The sequence below is a fragment of the Populus euphratica genome, unplaced genomic scaffold, assembly GCF_000495115.2.
Source record: "Populus euphratica unplaced genomic scaffold, PopEup_1.0 scaffold317.1, whole genome shotgun sequence".
Taxonomy (NCBI): domain Eukaryota; kingdom Viridiplantae; phylum Streptophyta; class Magnoliopsida; order Malpighiales; family Salicaceae; genus Populus; species Populus euphratica.
Genome location: NW_011499952.1, coordinates 686305 through 705724, shown reverse-complemented (window position 1 = coordinate 705724; position 19420 = coordinate 686305). Strand labels below are relative to the sequence as shown.

General features: G+C 30.3%; 2 protein-coding genes and 1 non-coding gene across 3 annotated transcripts in view; 1 reads left to right on the top strand and 2 right to left on the bottom strand.

Moving 5' to 3' along the window:
• Nucleotides 1–1001: 1001 nt before the first annotated feature.
• LOC105138090 (alpha-L-fucosidase 3-like) lies at nucleotides 1002–11035 on the bottom strand. The gene is made up of 5 exons (XM_011044091.1): nucleotides 10656–11035; nucleotides 2424–2633; nucleotides 2158–2327; nucleotides 1582–1852; nucleotides 1002–1465 (listed from the first exon to the last, which is right to left on the bottom strand). Exons 1-5 carry the CDS (start codon nucleotides 10897–10899, stop codon nucleotides 1197–1199), a joined length of 1164 nt encoding a protein of 387 aa, XP_011042393.1. The 5' UTR covers nucleotides 10900–11035; the 3' UTR covers nucleotides 1002–1196.
• Nucleotides 11036–17002: 5967 nt separating this feature from the next.
• On the top strand, nucleotides 17003–17075 carry TRNAR-ACG (transfer RNA arginine (anticodon ACG)). Its single transcript has one exon. It is a non-coding gene; the product is annotated as a tRNA-Arg (tRNA).
• A 574-nt stretch (nucleotides 17076–17649) lies between these two features.
• The window catches only part of EIF4B1 (eukaryotic translation initiation factor 4B1), a 7429-nt gene continuing 5658 nt past the window's right edge, over nucleotides 17650–19420 (bottom strand). The window contains exons 3-4 of the mRNA XM_011044090.1: nucleotides 19385–19420; nucleotides 17650–18138 (exon numbers count right to left, since the gene is read on the bottom strand). Coding sequence (XP_011042392.1) covers nucleotides 18117–18138; nucleotides 19385–19420 — 58 coding nt within the window. The 3' untranslated portion in view covers nucleotides 17650–18116. The remainder of the gene's footprint in view (nucleotides 18139–19384) is intronic.

The window sequence follows — 19420 nt, the reverse complement described above, 5'->3', positions numbered from 1 at the left end:
AATTATTGCCTCACCTTGACACTGCTTAACATTTCGGGAGCATTTTCCTTGACTTCTTCTGTGGTCATGTTAAGCTTGTAACCACCAGTAAGATCATTTTGGCCACCGTCGATGGTGTACAGGCAGGCTGTGGAGAAATAATCTGCCGCCTTTGGCAGCAAAGTCTCAGAGATCCCTCCAGTCTCACAACAGAAATAGTTTCAGATTTTCCTTTTCCTTTTCCAAAACATTAATTGTAAGAACTAGAGATATGCATCAGAACTAGAGATTTTCCTTTTCCTTTGAGTATCGAATGTCGAAGGAAATGGGAGAGATAACTGAGGCCTGATGGTTGTCCCAGCAGTGACAAAAGTGGCTCCATGGCTCAAGTTTGAAGCCACAGAATCTAGATATGCACTATCCCAGGCTTTCTCTACAAATTCAAATTTTCAAATTTGGGAACGTTTTTCTTTATTAATATAGAATTAATATGCTTTATTATGCTTTATATTGAAAATACTGATGGAAAGTGATTCCCATATGTACATATGTTACATCTTTTTCAACTCTGATAGGGATAACTTAAATCAAGATTTACATTTCTTTTTTATTTTTAAAGCTAAAAATCTAATTTATTAAAGGAGTGGAGCTGGAAATTTTTTTTTCCCTTGCTTGGACCCTTTTATTATTATTATTATTAATTCTATGCAAAAATAAAATTATATTAGATAAAATTAGAACTTCATCTTAAATAAAAAAAGAGAGAGAATATATAGAAATCTCCTTTATTGTTTTTGGTAAATAGACAACATGTTATTTAACATAAGAAATAAAGTCATTTTTTTCATTGTTAGCTAGGGCTATTAATCAAGTTATTTAACACAGCTTGCTATAATGCTATTAATCAAAATAAAAATGAAATTAAAATCACTTTATATATTGCCATCAAGGTAAAGACCACTTCATACATTGATATTATTATTATTATTATCATTAAACCCACTCCTTGAGCTTAAGAAACTCTTCTCCAATTAACCAATAATCTCTCACGTTAACTTGTTTTGCTTGTCTTTTTTAATTAATTAACTCCTCTTAAAAATCCAATCATGGCGAAACAAAAATACTAATTCTCCATCCATTTTCACTCTCTGGATTGTATTCAAAAGAATAAAAAACATTAAAATGATCGAACCAGCAAATTCCTGAGAGAGTACACATCAATGGACTGGCTGCCTCTGGCATGCCATCTTCAATGGAACTGGTGGATCGGAGAAGGAACCGTCCACGATTTGGTCGAAGATCCATTTGTTAGCTGCTTGTGTGTAGTGCACCCCATCCCAGCTAATCCATTCGGATGGATCTTTGCAGGATTTACCCACTAATATTTCCCTGCCACCCACAGTTCTCTTTGCTCCGCATCCAAGCTGCCTGTTGTAGTTGTACTTTCCACCATGCCCACAACAAGCTCTTAACGATTCATTAAACCCTGCAATTTTATTTGAACTCACATTTTCAAGAATATATTTATTTCTCAAAAACAATCATAAAATAAAAACGAGAAACACAGAAGATATCAAATGAGTTGATTGAACTTGTCCTCACCGTGCTTTCTTGCTTGGCTTACGAGTTTGTACTTCACTGAATAAACATCAACATATGTTATTGCGGCCAGTGGTAACTTCTTCCTTAATTGGAAGACAACCCTCTTTAATCCACGATTGAAATATTGAGCCACTTCATTAAATGGAGTCCCACATCCACTCCTATCCACCTCCGCTGCTGAGATGGGAATGCGCTCCAAGACATAAGCTAGACACCCAAATGGACCTGTATTGTGAATCCAAAAGTTCCTTCCTCCTTGACCATATATGTACTGTAAATTCAAATATCAACGAGCACACTTATTTTTTGATTAACCAGTTTAAATTCTCATTCTGTTTGTTAAAAACTTAAATGGTGTTTAGTTACTGTGTCGTATAGAAAAGATAGAGACAATTTGAACAACATTGACATGTTTCGTTATACTTTTTGTTATGAAAATACTACAAAACTGTTTTAGAACCATAATGTGATCTCCTCTTCGTCTCTTCCACCAAACAAGTTTATATCTTTTTGGTATACGTCCCTACAACAATAATTGATAAGAATAACTTCAAGCAGATGCATAAATGTACTAACCGAAACAATGTTTTTGAACTGGTCGAGCACATCCGGGACATATGCTTTAACTTCACTGCTGGTCATGTTCGAGAAATAACCGCTGGTAAGATCATTCTGGCCAATATCGAATGTGTACAAAGCATGAGAGAAATCTTCAGCCTTCGGCAACAATTTCTTATAAACTCCACCTGCACCAAATAACTTAACACGGCTTCATGTTCTTGATTGAATAATGTAAAAGGTACAGAGAGACATTATCAGTGTGCGTGCGGACAAACATATACCTTGGCTACGGATAATCTGGGATCTGCGGTGAAAATCATAGAATTCATTCCATTGAACATCCAAGGAAATGGGACTGAAACCACTTTGATGGAGAGTTGAATTCTGGGGTCTAATGGTTGATCCTGCAGTTGCAATGTTGGCTCCATGAGTGAAGTTGCTACCCACTGAATCAAGGTAAGCACTTAGATATGGGAGTCCAAAGCTCTTCGCTGCAAGTTCATGGTTAAAGAATTAATGGCAGCAGTATTTGTTTTCTTTCTATATATATATGATTTTTATCATAAAATACTAACCAATCACAATATAAGAATTTGTTTATTGAAGAGCATATAAAAGACATGTCAAGATATTTCAATACTGATGAGGTATATGGAATCACTCAATTAAAATTAAACAGTTTAACTTATAGCAGAATTATTTTTGTTTTGTGATAAATATCTCGACCACACACCTCTCAGGCGCGTGGCAAATATACCTATCAACTCAACATGATGCCGGTTGAGATGAAGCTTATGGAAGTGAATAAAAAAGAAATTATCATATCATGCTTTTTAATTTTTATTTTATAATAATAATAATAATAATAATAATAATAATAATAATAATAATAATAATGTAATAGTATTTCTAATTTGGATAAATAATGTTTATTTTTAAATTCAAGCATCGGATCGTACTAGTTACCTATGTAGTTCTACGAAGGTTGTAAGATAAAAGGCAACTTTAAGGATTATATAAAATTTCAACACTAAATTGTGTTGTTAAAAAATGAATAGCATAAATAAAATATAATTTTAGATGTATATAAGCATTGTTTTTAAAGATATTTTCTTAACACAAGTCTATTCTTGAGGATCTAATAATTGTTTTTTGTAAATGAAAGTTACAAAAATAATCAGACAAATAAAAAAATTACTAGCAAGTGTTGCAAACACAGAAAAATAATATTATATTTTTTTAGTATATTTAGACTATAAAAGTGTAACAACTAGGCATAAAATAAAGTAGAAAATTAAATAAAAATAAAATAAAAAAGCAATTAGAAAATTAAAGAGTTGTAGCTATTAAAAAAAAATTAAAATAAAAGAGTTGTTAGGATTTTATGAGTATTAAAAAATTAATTCCAGGTGTTTAAAAAATTATGGTTTCAGCAGACAAAAAGGTTTAGAAATTATAAGCATTGTCTTACATGCATATGGAGAGATCAAAGGTTTAGAAATTATAAGCATTGTCTTACATGCATATGGAGAGATCAAAGGTTTAGAAATTATAAGCATTGTCTTACATGCATATGGAGAGATCAAAGGTTTAGAAATTATAAGCATTGTCTTACATGCATATGGAGAGATCAAAGGTTTAGAAATTATAAGCATTGTCTTACATGCATATGGAGAGATCAAAGGTATTTCTCTTGCTCGACCCAATCTTATGAGCTCGAGCTCACTATCATTTCCTTGTTGGTTACTATATCATATCAAAGTTTATTATATAAACACTAAATAAAAGTTTTTTTTTCAATGTAGGATAAAAGTTTTTTGAGATAATCTTTATTATTTATAACAAGCCCCCACATATTTCAAAAGAATTTTGAAATAAAAATATACTCATCTCTTCAAATCTAACTCGTTTGACTTTTTTTTTATTTAGGTAATTTTATACTTATGTTTTATATAATAAGAACATGTTATAAACTTTATCTTTAGTCAAGTTTTGTATATCTTAACAAATCTTCTATGAAGGTCACACAATACTTTATACATCTTCTGGTTATAGTTCGTTTTAAATTTTCTTAGTTTGTGTATATTAAGCTAGATAATTCAATTTCTCTTTTAATAGATGCATATATTCTTTTTAGTAATTTTAGCTTCTACACATGTTTCACATTTACTAATAGATAAAGAATTTAAGAAAAAAAATTTATTTTGTTAAGATAAGATAGGTTAACATGTTCTAATCTAGCATGTCATAAATCAATAAAGTCAAATAAGTAAGTAGAAGAAGTTGTATTAGCATTCATTTCATTAGCAATATTAAGTATAAAAAGTCCATGGTTAGAATATCATTTCCCCCATATATATATTATTCTTAGTTAGTACAATTTTGTCAGATTCAAATGATATTTTGATCTCAAATTTTCCCAACAAAGCCACATAGAGTAAATTTACTCTTATATTAGGGACATACAGTGATGCAACAACTCATTCAAAACCAATATCTTACCCGAAGTTAATTTTAGGACCTTGCCTTTACCAAGAACATTTATAGTTCTTGAGTTTCCAAGGTAAACCACTTCTTCTCCATTCTTAAAAGGTAATTCTTTATTTGCACATATATGCCTAGCAGCACCAGATTCTACCATCCATTTTTTCTTATTGGTCACTATACTAACTTAAAAAAATCCGCAATAATGATGTCTTCTCTTTCAACCATGATGACCTTGGTTTTATTCTATTTCAACATTGAGGTGCATGGTGGACATGTTTGCCACATACAAACAATTTATCTTTTTTTTTAAAAAAAAAATTGTTTGGTTTAGGTTTGAACATATTGGTACTGTTATCATTGGACTTATTATTATTATTATTATTATTATGCTCATATATTTTTTTATGTGAACTCCTTTTTACTAAGTTTGTTTTGGTGGTCATCTTCATTTTTCTGGTAGGTTGTAACTTCTTTTTATTTACATTTTCAATGATAATGTGGGTGATAAGATCAATCACAGATACTTGTTTATGCTTGTGCTTACGTTGTTTCTTGTAGTCGCTTCATGAGTTGAGTAATTTTTCAAGTAATATTCTAGCAACGAATCCTTCAAGAATATTGATATTTTCAGCTTCTATGTCCTCAAGCAGTATATTATATTCATTAATTTAGGTTTTGATATCTTTATTATCCATTATTTCCTATTGATAAAATTTTTCAATAATTTTTTTTTGTTTTCTCACATCTTCGATAGTATACTTTGTCACCATATTACTCCATATCTCTTTCACTTCCTTGTAACTGCAATATACATCAAACTCATTGGAAAGAGTGCTTTAAATAGAATGTCTACAAACTTATTCTCATGTGTCTATGCTTCGATATTGTCATTGGTTTTGGGATCGGTAAGAACCCAAACAACTTCACGCATGTCAAGAATACTAAAGATTCTTTCTTGCCATCTTTTGAAGTTTTCTCTAACAAAAAAATTAATCTTTGAAATATCAAGAAATGGCTTAGTTAATGACATCGTGGCAGCAGCAACAAAGTGAGTGACAAGAAAGATGATTGCAGCAGAATCCTCAATAACAACATTGTAAGGGCAACAACGTTGTCGGTAGTAGTGTAGTGTTTCCATCCATGTTCCTCAAATCTCTTTAAGTTTGTTGTGAAAAAAATACAAAACGAGGGTTACAAAAATAGCTAGACCAAAATCAAAAGGAAAAACTAGTAAGCATTGAAAACATAGAAAAATAATGTTATGGTTTTTTTAGCATACTTTGACTGTAAGAGTGCATGATATATATATATATATATATATATATATATATATATATAGACTGGGCTGCTAATATGTAAAAACTAAGTAGAAAATAAATTAAAAGATTAATGAGCTATTGCAACAGTTCAAAAAAAAAGTTATTAGGGAATTAAAGAGTTGTAGTTGTTAAAAAAGTTTTAAAACAAAAGAGTTCTTATGATTTTGTAATTGTTACAAAATTAATTCAAAGTGTTTAAAAAATTATTGTTTCAGTAGATAAAAGATTTAGAAAGTATAGGTATTGCCTCGCACGCGTCGGGGTACCATCAGAGGGTTTTGTCTTGCTCGGGTCAATTTTATACGTGTGAGCCCTCTATCTTTTCCTTATTGGTCATTATTTCATATCAAAGTTTACTATATAAACACTAGATAAAAGTTTTATTTTTTCAATGTGAGTTAAAAACCTTTTGAAATAATCTTAATTATTTACAATAATTTATTAGTAGTTTTCCGAGCAACACGTTTGAGCTAATTTTTTGCCCCTAATGGGCTCAGGGCACGTGTATAAGCCCAACACTTTGAACATGATATTTTTGGGACCTTTGCAAAACCCTCAGGAATTTTTACTAGGTAAATAGATTTTGGATCTCATTTTCCTTATGTTTTATGTGCATAAAAGAATCTCCCATGGCCTACTACTTCTACATCCTATTAATATTTATGTAGAAGATATTTATCCTTTATTAATATATATGTATGAGATATTTACCTCTCATTAATGTTATCAAGAAAAAAATACTCTTCAACCCCTTTACTCAAATAAAAAAACGAGAGTTATGAACTATAAATGCTCCATGAATCACCTAGATAAAAGTTGTCAATCTTTATTTTTTACATATTTGCATACATATTTTTAAAGTTTTTTTTATCTAAAATATCATTATATTTTCCCTCTCTACAAAAGTACTTTAAGCATATAAAAATCCTCGTATCTACTAAATGAAACCTTTTAATGATATTTGGCTTTCCACATTAAGTAACCACCTGTCTAGGTTTCTCATACCAAGTTACCACCTACTTTGACTAAGAACTAAGTGATCAATTTATTAGCCAACTGTATAAGCCTTATTTCCAAACATCTTGGATTTTAAAATATCATTAATTGGCTTTGTTTATGGAAAATAATAAGAAAGCCATTAGTTTCTACTTAGTCTCATTTTTTTTTTTTTACATTTCTAGGTTATTTCATAGAAGACAATCAAGACACACCTAGGTCAAAATGCGTGACAAATCTACTTATAACCACAAACATTTCTGTCTAACTTGATTCTCAATAATTCATCAATCAAATGCATGTCTTTATTTAAGCCTTGTTGACAACCTAATAAGAAAAACTAAGCCTTGTCACCCGAATAAGTTTTGACACCTTTAGCAACATAAAACTTCAGCACCATCGCCTTCGACCACTCTTAATACCTATAGACAATTGCATTACTCCAAGAAGTTTGGGTGAAATGACATTTAAAAGAGTATTTTTTCCCCCTTAGTGCCTACCAAATGCCTTAAAAAGGTTGCTTATGCCATACCTATACTCATAATTGACATTATAAACGCACTATTATTGGATACCATGAGATTGACATTAGTTACTGAACCCGTCGTTCTAAGCCAAACTCCTTGGGCTTCTTAGATCCCAACCAATAAAGGATAAGGAGATAGTCTGTATTTGAACACTTCTAAAATAATGTTGATTCATCAAGTGTGAGGCTCTCCTGAGTTTTGAATACTCGAATCCTCTAAGACTATATTTATAGAAAAATAAACCTAAACAACTATGATGGCCTTGCTAGCTTAATAGAGCATGTGCAAAACATGCGTGGTAGCTAGAAGTTGGTCATCCATGATGGTAATGTGACGTGTAAGATCATCCCCATAAACTTTAGAGGGTCTAGGCATGCCTGGTATAATAATTTAGAGTTAGGCTTTATTGGAGGGTTCAATGACCTCCACATCAAGCTAGAGGCACATTTTAACACTAATATACCCGTTAAGAAAAGCTAAATGAAGTTATTTGGTGTTACCTAGTTGGAGAGTAAATCCACGCGGGTATACTTGAAGAGGTTTGATGAGGAAATGCTCAAAGTGAAAGAGTTACTTAAACTAGTGGTCTTAAAGGTCTTGATGAGTGGGGTAAAGAAGTGTGCTTTATGGAAAAAGTTTATATCTTACGAGACAGAAGATTGCTCAAAGTAAAACAAGTTATGAAAAATTATATACAGGCGGAATAGACAAGTATGCTACAACACAGACCTTTCTATTTTAACAAGGACAGCCAACATGAAAGACCTTTATAGCATAATCATTCTCCTAATAGGAATAAAAGCTGAAGGAAGAAGTGAGAAGATTCTACCAATAGTATATCCTGAAAGTTTACCACACCCTTGAATCAAAATAGAATGACTCATTTAAAGTTATTAGGATAGTCAAGACAAATACCTACCATTTTCAAGATATGAAAGGAAAAGATCTTCCTTGTGCTTAGCACTCAAATCATTTAAGGATGCATTATCCTTGATAGGAATGAAAGTTTATTTCTAAAATAAAAGTATTGTGTCTTTGATATAAACTTTCTATCTACCGCTCTCTAATGCAGTCTCAAGCTAACACGACTCTCTAGTAGAGCTTCTAGTCCTTACATAAACTTTTAGTCTTTATATAATCTTCAAGTATTAATCTAGGATCTTTTGCTCTCCATTGTAATCTCAAACTAGCACGACTCTTCAATGAGGCTCCTAAGTCTTACGCCATTTTTAGGGATTGATCTTAGATCTCATATTTTCTAATGCAGTATAGGACTAGTATGACTTTCCAGTTAGGCTCCTAGCCTTACATCATCTTTAGGGATTAATCTCATATCTCCTACTTCCTAATGCATTCTTAGACTTGTATGATTCTCTAATAAAACTTCTAGACCTCACCATATCTTTAGTTATGGTCTTAGATCTCTCTTTAGTGTGATTCTTTCTAATGAAGGGCGGCTTTCATGCCCCTACACCATTGTTAGGAAGGCTATAGGCCTTTTATTGTCTAGTACAAACTCTGATCAGCTCGAGTTTTTAAAGTGTTTATGTGACTCAAACAATCATCAAGAACAACTATTTATAGTATGAGCTTCTCTATGATTCGCTCTACCTCTTTAAAAAAAAATTAAGTATAAATTTTTTTTAGCTTTTTAGAAGATTTTCTAAGTATTGATTTTTCTATGAGTTTTTTAACCTTTTAGGAATTTTTTTAAATATAATCTCCTTCATGTTTTCTCTCAATCTTTTAGAAATATTTTATGAGCTCTTACATAGGTTCTCCTCATCTTCTTAAAGGTTTTTCTAAGTAGGTTCTTTTAATACGAGTTCTTCTTGGCCAAATTTTCCAAAAATTTTTCAAATTTGAATTCCTCGTATAGTTAATAACCGATATTCTAATAACAGTTGTAAACAACAGTTATCGACACCACGTCTGAATGTGCGATTGTGCATGGGGTGCCTGACCCATAGCTGGTTGTATGATGGAGCTACCTATCTTGGTGTCGCTTTCTCAAACTAGTTTAATTTTTTAACCCTTTCGGACCGTCGGTGGGTTTCGTTCAGATACTGCAGCAGCCCCCCTTCCAAAGACAAAACAAAAAACAATAATGATGTCTGCCAGACCATTCTTCACGTGATCCAGGAAACGTCAGGTTATTTTCTGCGGTATATATATCTTTGTCCCCCTTTTCGTCTCTTTTTCTTCAAGCTTTGCTTATTCGTTCCTGTGTTCTTTCGTTCTTTACTTTTTCCCACGGGACTCGTCTTTCTAGGTTATTATTTAATGGATGACAATTACTTTCAATTAAACAATTAGAGTACTGATAAGTTTTTAGTTCACATGTTCATTTCTACACGCAGTACGATATCTGATTCTTTTTTTGGCAGTTTTTGTTTTGTTTTTTTTTTTTTTTCTAACTGTGTTTTTTAAATTTTGGCAGTTTTTGTTTTGTTTTTTTTTTCTAACTGTGCTGTGTTTTTTAAATATTTTATTTTTAAAAAATATATTTTTTAAATAAAAAATTCCTCAAAATACAACCTTTACTGTCATCTCACCTTACTCTCTACATTAAAATTCTGCCCAATCGTAAATATATTGATGTTTAAAAAGGAAAATTAGTTTTTTATTCTTATATTTTGAGATTTTTTATAAAAAAAACAATCTACGTTTTCATTTCATTGTATCTAATACAATCTATTAATTATATACCTGGTTTCTAGTCGAATTTGGATTAAAGAAACCTAAATATTTCTAATCTTACTTATTATCGTTAATCATTCAGTGTTAATAAATTTATACTATATATATAATAATATTTTATAAAATAAATTCTATGTATTTTCTTATGTATGTATAATTTAATTACCCTAAACATGAATAAAATCTGCTAAAGAATGCATGCTGTCATAGTAAATTAGAATAAGTTGACTCCAACTCATTAATTAAGCAGCAGTTAACCTCCATAGACAGCAGGCCCCAAATCATCAATGAAGTAAATTGCAGTAGTTAACCTCCATATACATTTGCAACCAGTTTATATGTATGTATGCAAGATTGATAATAAATGATTCAAGATCTATTCTACTCCTAAATATCTATGGAGTTCACACAATAGGTTATAAATATTGCAAGTTCTTTTCTTTTCTTGGGATCACGAGTAAGAATAAAGAGAAGTAGGAAGTACCGATGAAGTCGATGATGAGGCGGCCATCACAGTAACGTCCAGCGGGGTGGTGGAAATAGGACTCTCCATGCGGAGGAGGAGCTTGGCCAAAGACTGCAGACAATCCACCGGTGTCTGAGTTTGAGTCTCCGAAGTTAAAGATTGCTGGGAAATGACATGGAGAAGTGGCAAACGCCACCCACTGCACCGTCGAAATAAGTAACAAAGTAAAGATAGAGACGTCAAAGACTGAGCGCAGCTCCATTACTATTAATTATTAGATTGTAGAAGAAACTGGTAATTTGGGAGTCGAAGGATACTGCTGTACATTACTTTATGTAGGTGAGGTGGGGTTGCAAGCATGAGGTGTGCCGAATGAGAACGTCAGACGGATAATAACGAGACCGGTGGCCCCCTCATGTTTTTAAAGATTGTGAAAAATTTAGCTGGAATATGATTAATTTGATAAAAAAAATATTACAATAATAAAAAAATAAAAAAAATATTTTATGTAAAGTTAAATTAGCAAGTGAAATGCACATAAAATTGGTAAAAATTATGTGTTTAATAGAAATTAACAGAAACATAAAATTTATTAAAAAAATATTATGGAAAGTTATATATATTAAAAATATTATAAAAAATAAATATTTTTAATTTATAAAAATAAATTTAGTTTATATGAAATATATTTAAAAAAATACAGTAACCTCATTAAAAATTAAAAACACCCAATATAATTAAAAAATTATTATTATTTAAAAAATTATTTCCCAAGAACATTTGCAGTTGTTGAGTTTTCAAGGTAAACCACTTTTTCTCCATTTTTAAAAGGTAATACTTTATTTATATATATATATATCTAGCAGCATCAGATTCTACTATTCAATTTTTCTTAGTCACCATACTGACTTATAACAATTATGTCTTTTCCTTCGACTATAATAATCATTCTATTTCAATATTAAGATGCATGATAGACATGTTTTTCACATACAAAATAATTTATTTTTTTCTTAAAATTTTTTGATTTGGGTTTGATGGTAGTGTCATCATTGGACTTATTATTATTATTATTATTATTATGCTCATACATTTTTTATGTGAACTTCGTTCTATTAAGTTTGTTTTAGTGATCATCTTCATCTTCATTTTCCTGATAGCTTGTAACTTCTTTTTATTTATGTCTTTAATAATAATATGAGTGATAAGATCAATCAAAGATACTTTTTTATGCTTGTGTTTAAGTTATTTCTTGTAGTCGCTTCATGAGTTGAGTAATTTTTCAATTAGTATTCTAGTAATGAATCCTTTAAGAATATTGATATTTTCAACTTTCATGTCCTCTGACAGTATATTATATTCATTAATTTGGATTTTGATATCTTTATCATCCATTATTTCCTATTGGTATAATTTTTCAATAACAAATTTTTGTTTTCCCATATCTTCGATAGTATACTTTGTCACCATATTACTTCATGTCTCTTTCGCTTCCTTGTAGCTGCAATATACATCACATAACTCATTGGAAAGGGTGCTTTAAAGAGAGTGTCTACGAACCTTGTTCTCATATGTATATGCTTCGATATTGTCATTGGTTTTGGGATCGGTAAGAACCCAAACAACTTCACGCATGTCAAGAATACTAAAGATTTTTTCTTGCCATCTTTTGAAGTTTTCTCTAACAAAAAAATTAATCTTTGAAATATCAAGAAATGACTTAGCTAATGACATCGTGGCAACAACAACAAAGTGAGTGACAAGAAAGATGATAGCAGCAGAGTCCTCAATAACAACATTGTAAGGGCAACAACGTTGTTAGTAGTAGTGTGTTGTCAGTAGTAGTGTAGTGTTTCCATCCATTTTACTCAAATATCCTTAAGTTTGTTGTGAAAAAATACAATAAAGAAAAAAAAAAACTTGAGGCATGTATAAACACTATCTTTAAGGATATTTCCTTAACATAAGACTACCCTCTAGAATGCAACAAGTTCCTCCTCTAAAACGAGGGTTACAAAAATAGCTAGACCAAGATCAAAAGGAAAAATTAGCATGCATTGCAAACACAGAAAAATAATGTTATGGTTTTTTAGCACACTTTGACTGTAAGAGTGCATGATATATATGTATATATATAGACTGCTAACATGTAAAAACTAAGTAGAAAATAAATTAAAAAATTAAAGAGCTATTACAACAGTTAAAAAAAAGTTGCTAGAGAATTAAAGAATTGTAGTTGTTAAAAGAGTTTTAAAGCAAAATAGTTCTTATGATTTTGTGATTGTTAGAAAATTAATTCAAAGTGTTTAAAAAATTATTGTTTCAGTAGATAAAAGGTTCAGAAAGTATAGGTGTTGCCTCGCGCGCATGGGGGTACCATTAAAGGGTTTTGTCTTGCTTGGGTCAATTTTATGCGCGTGAGCACACTATTTTTTTCCTATTGGTAATATTTCATATCAAAGTTCGTTATATATCAAAGTTCACTATATAAACACTAAATAAAAGTTTTATTTTTTCAATGTAAGATAAAAACCTTTTGAAATAGTCTTAATTATTTACAATAATTTATTAGTAGTTTTCTGAGTAACACGTTTGAGCTAATTTTTTTCCCTTAATGGGCTCAGGACACGTGTATAAGCCCAACACTTTGAACCTAATATTTTTGGGACCTCTAGCAAAACTCAGGAATTTTTACTCGGTAAATAGATTTTGGATCTCATTTTCCTAACATTTGAGATGCATAAAAGAATCTCGCATGACATACCACTTCTACATCCTATTAATATTTATGTAGAAGATATTTATCCTTTATTAATATATATATATATATATGTATATATATATATATATATGTATATATATATGAGATATTTACCTCTCATTAATGTTATCAAGAAAAAATTACTCTTCAATCCCTTTACTTGAACAAAAAAACAAGATTTATGAACTATAAATACCCCATGAATCACCTAGATAAAAGTTGTCAATCTCTATTTTTTACATATTTACATATATATTTTTAAAGTTTTTTTTCTAAAATATCATTATATTTTCCCTCTCTACAAAAGTACTTTAAGCATATGAAAATCCTCGTATCTACCAAATGAGATCTTTTAATGGTATTTAGCTTTCCACATCAAGTAATCACCCATCTAGGTTTTTTATACCAAGTTACCACCTACTTTGACTAAGAATAGTAGATCAAATTACAAGAACTAAATGATCAATTTATTAGCCAACTATATAAGCCTTGTTCCCAAGCATCTTGGATTTTAAAATATCATTAATTGGCTTTGTTTGTAGGAAATAATAAAAAAGCCATTGATTTCTCCTTAGTCTCATTTTTTTTACATTTCTAGGTTATTTCATAGAAGATAACCAAGACACACTTAGATCAAAATATATGACAAATCTACTTATAACCACAAGCACTTTTGTCCAACTAGATTCTTAATAATTCATTAATCATATGCAAATCTTTACTTAAATCTTATTTGACAATCTAAGAAAAAAACTAAGTCTTGTCACCCTAACAAGTTTTGACATCTTTAACAACACAAAGCTTTAGTATCATTGTCCTCGACCATTCTTAATACCTATAAACAATTGTATTACTCAAAAAAGTTTGGGTGAAATAACATTTAAAATAATATTTATCAAAAATAAATATAATAAATATTGTTTAACTAAACACTTTTCAAAATTATGGTTAATCACACCTTACTACACTATTAAACTACATTACCAAATAAATCTTGTAGCTTGAAGGCTAAAGAATTATCAACCATAAAAAACCTATTTTTCAAAAAAAACTAAACTAATTCTTAAGTGTTATGTCTCATCATGAATAATTATTAAATTTTATTTTAAGTCATTACATTGTATTTTGACGCTGTGCAGGTTTTTTCTTTTTAAATGTAATATGTGTTGAAGTTCATCTATAAAGTTTAATTAATATAGTTTTATATTAATTTTAAAAAGAAGTAATTTCATGTTGGGTTTTCATTTGTTTTTGCAGTATTTTTATTTCAATGATGTTGCGATTTATTATTTATCTCTTAAAAAAAAAAACGAAATGGGAAGTCCATACGTACAATACTATAATTAGTTTACTAAATATTATGTATATTTCTTGAAAATAATTGCTCACCAGCCGTTTAAATATCAATGAGATACAATATTCTTGATTGTGTGAATGAAGGCTTTAATGAAAAAAAAAAAAAAACCATTCCAACTTGCATACATGAAAGTTCTCAAAATATTAAAATTATTGTTATAAGTTTTGGTTAAGTATTTGTTTATATTTAGTATCGTGATATATAATATTTTTTTAATTTATTAAAATAATTTATTTTTAATTTTTTTTTTACATTAATACATCAAAATCATTAAAAGATATATATATAAGATCTAATTAAATAGAAAGAGACCTGATGATATGTAAAAGCTATACCGAAAATATTTTAATTTAATAAAAAATAATTTAACTTTTAATGTATAAGTTATAAAACTTTTTTTTTTTCACTCACGAGAATAAACTGTAGAGTGATGTTTTTTACTTGATGTGCGCGTAATATTGCATAAGATTGAAAATGGTTTTTACAAATCACTTTGGGTAAAAAATACATTTATTTCATGTTTCTCAACCTAATAAAAGTATTTTGAAAAATAAAATAAAAATATAATTGCAATACCAGATCATACTCTTAAGACTATAAATCACTTTCGGTCAGCCCTGCTTAACACTAAATTGTTTTTTATTCAAATAAAAATTATATATTTCCAAGTCACTTTTTTAATCATATAACTATTTTGCTTACAATATAAAACTTATATATAATTTTTTTAGATTTTAATATTTGAAATTTCTCTTCGATACTTGAAAGTTAATAAATTAACAAAAAATTAAAAAACTTGGGAGGTGGCCATTCTTCACATTAACAGTGAACCTCTTGCACTTTTTTTAATTGCATCTTTTTACGGTATAATTAAAGTTAAGTTTCAAATTACAGCAGAAATATAAAATTAAAAAATAATGGTTTTTTTTTTCAATTACATCCTTTTAATCTAATTATATAAAATTAGATTCTAAATCACAGTTGAATTACAAAACTAAAAGATAAAAAACTAAAACGTGAAACACTAAGAAAATACATGGTTCACTTTAAATTCATGACAACTTTTATTTCAATTTAAAATTTATTTTATTTTTTTTCTAGTTGGTTATCGCGATTCCGACAACAAGAATTGCTAAGTTTGTTGTTAACGGATTTCATTCAATAATGAGAGCTCGATCATAATGAGTTTTCCCTGCAAGCATGCATGAAAAAAGATCAAGTTTCTTTTTAATCTTTGAGGTTCGATTGATTTTGGTTTTTTAGGTGATTTTGGGGTATTTTGAGTTTAATAAATGATTTAGAAAGGGTTTTATTATAGTATTAGGTGTTTTTGATTGAAAATAAGTTGAAAAATTGATTTTCAACTAAAAAAACCTCACCTCATGATTTTTCAATCACCACAATAAATGTTGCTTTCTAAGCTGAGCAACATCAGGTTATATCATCTATTTCCCATAAATGTGGTCTTTTTTAAGGTCTTGACACGATGAGCTACTGATGAGCTACTCATACTCGTGTGCCTAATTTGATCTTTTCTTGTTCTATTTTTCCTATAACATTGAATTTATGATGATTTTTTAATATTTTTTATTCAATCTCATACTTTAATTTTGAATTGATTTTGAATTAGTATTTTTTTATTATATAATTAAAATAAAAAAATATCATTGCACCCATTAAAGTTTATTAAATGGATAATAGGTTTGATGAGTTAACTAGAATTGATACAATACTTCTTAATCTCAATGTTAAAAAATAAAAATATTAGCTTTAATGTTTTTTTAATATATTTTTAAGTAAAAATATTTTTTAATAATAATCTATATTGCCTTTAAACCAATAAGTTTTGTCTTTGTTTTTTTATATTAGTTTTTTTGTCTTTTAAATTTTATTTTTTGTATTTAAACCCAACAAGTTGATTATATTGCATCCCATACTTAATTTAAAACTTACACTAGGCATGAAGTAAAAGTCAAAATTTTCAAATTTAACTTAGAGGACGAAATTTAAAAATAATGATGAAAAGTTTTTCATAACTTAGATATTATTTTTTACGTTAAAAAAAATTAATCTAGCATGAAGAGTGAAGTAAACTAGTGACTTACCAAACGAAAGATTTTTTATGAATAATGGAGGGTGATTTTCTTAAAACAAAACTTGAAGGATGCCACGTTCCATCCATAAGCTTGGAACGTTCTGTTGAGCTGGCTTCGTTGTATATAAAGTAATATTACCGATGGCATGCAGGACTCCATGGCCCAATGGATAAGGCGCTGGTCTACGGAACCAGAGATTCTGGGTTCGATCCCCAGTGGAGTCGTTTCTTGTGGCTGTGTGTCTATACCCGCATTCTCCGTGTGTTTACTTTGTTTTTGTTGTTGTAGATGATTGGTGAAACCTGCAGAAGTCGTTGCGCTTTATGTTCTTGAAGGTGTCTGACAGTAATATTTATTTTTTAAAATATTCTTTTATATTAACACATTAAAATAATTAGAAAATACAAAAAAAAATTAATTTTTTTAAAAACATAAAAACAAATGAATATGTAAAGTCTAATGTCGCATTCCTAATTCCTCGCTTCCTTCTTCTATATCCATTGCTTCGAATGTTATCATGAGACGTGAACAAATGGATTTAACATAAAGAGGAGTCTGAATCTGATACAGTGAATAAATGCTCCCTTCATTCTGTAAATGGCGACCCTGTCACTCTTTTTTACACGGAACAAACGTCTTTTTTATATCCAAGCAGTGGAGCAACTACAAGCATGAAATAGCATTGCGAAATATTTACTGTAGTAGACTCATTCATAGGCACAAAAAGAGTCAAAACAGGTGAAAATGCAGCAATCCCTCAAGCACTGAAAAAACTTTAAAAAAAATCTCTGTGCAGTAGAAAGGAAGAGAGAAGAAGAATCAATTGAGAGCATAGCAGTTAGCACAAAGCAGCTTCCTCGGCTCAGACACAACAGGACCATTTAACTGTATAGCACCTTGGTACTGTCCAAGAAGGGGGGAAAGGAGGAGGAAAAACTACAGGTCCCATAGTGTTCAAATAAATTGAGTCCTACAAATGACGCAGCCTCCTTGCCACACAAGGGACTGAAAAGGGGAGGAAATTCAACTTTACAGAGTCTCAAGATGTAACAACAGATTAACCCAAGGGTTCCCAATGCTTGAAACTCCATATTCCTTGCTGTATTCCCAGAGCACAAGAACAAGGGGAACATGTAAATTAAAAAAGAAAGAAAAAAGGAAAAATGAAAAGCGAGGAATAAGAAAGGATAAGCAGAGAGAAAATATTATTTGATTTCAGTTGTCAAAAGATGAAGAGAACTCAATGAATCAACACCGCCAGCTTCTCACCACCTATCCGTCCTTTGCCTGCCAAACAAAACCTTGTTAGCATTGGGGATTTCATTTCCCCTGTCCAGAAACAAGGGGAATGCACATGCAATGCAGGCACATAACACGATCATGGCAAAAACACCATGGTAGAGACTTTTATTTTACCATAACAAGCCTGGGAAAAAACCCATCCATGCAGAAAAGGTTTGGTTTTAACAAGAGCTAATTGCTCTTTAAGCATCAACGGTTCCTAGGAAGATCAACAACAAACCTAATACAACAAACATCTCACCACCATAGCCACTCTGCTAGGTGACTGCAAGGCACTTGCAAACCAGACGGATCGATTTAGCCTTTGCAGTTATAACGGAAGAGCAATCATGGGAATCTATTGTCTAAATACAGGTTTCAAAAACATTCTTTTGCCTTAAACTGCCCAATGTTTTTCTATTTCAGAGAGATGTATATGATTTGCTTTGGCATGAAGAAACAGAATAACATGGAAGTAGTGAAATGCAGTGAAGCTGTGACAAGCAAAGGGAAAATGGAAGAAGATAAAAAATGTCCTAGTTCATTTTATTCAAGACAAGAAACTGAAGCTGAACAACCACAGAAGAACTGCAAATTAATTAGCTGGGTAAAGCTAGGGCTACTTAATTCTTTACTAAGACTTCGTTACTAAATGATGTGGCAGCTTGTGATTAGTGATTTATTAGCTAATACATTCTATAATAATAAAAAAAAATCACTTCATATGATTTGGAAAACTTTCCATACAATGAAATGCCACATCACTAAGCAAGAAATATTTTGCAAAATATTTAAGAACCCCTTGCCATTACTCTTGCTAGATGTCCAGGCCTTTTGAAGTAGCATGCTCAATTGACTGGCAGGTTAAAAAATTAAAACAAAAAGGTTCAGAGATAAAAGGATTGTATCTAATTTATTGAACAAAACCACCACAGAATTCCCAATTTAAGTATACAGGCAGCTTTCATAGTTTCATGAGCTGCTCCAACAAAAAGCTTGTTAATATCTGGAGCTCGTTAATAAACCATTTTTTTGCTGGCCTTACGACAAATTAACTTCCCAAATGAATTGGCAACTCAAAATTAATCACTGAACCTTTTGCCTATATTAATAGATTAAACCATGGCTGACAATACTGAACATAAGATCTAGAAAATACCACTATGAAAGAGCTGGCAAAAGGGGCTACTTCACAGCTAATGCTAAAGGGAAGATCAGAGATACATGAAAGAAGTTATTACTATGTCTTTACCTGTCAAAATCTCTGCTACCCAGAAATCCTCTTTCC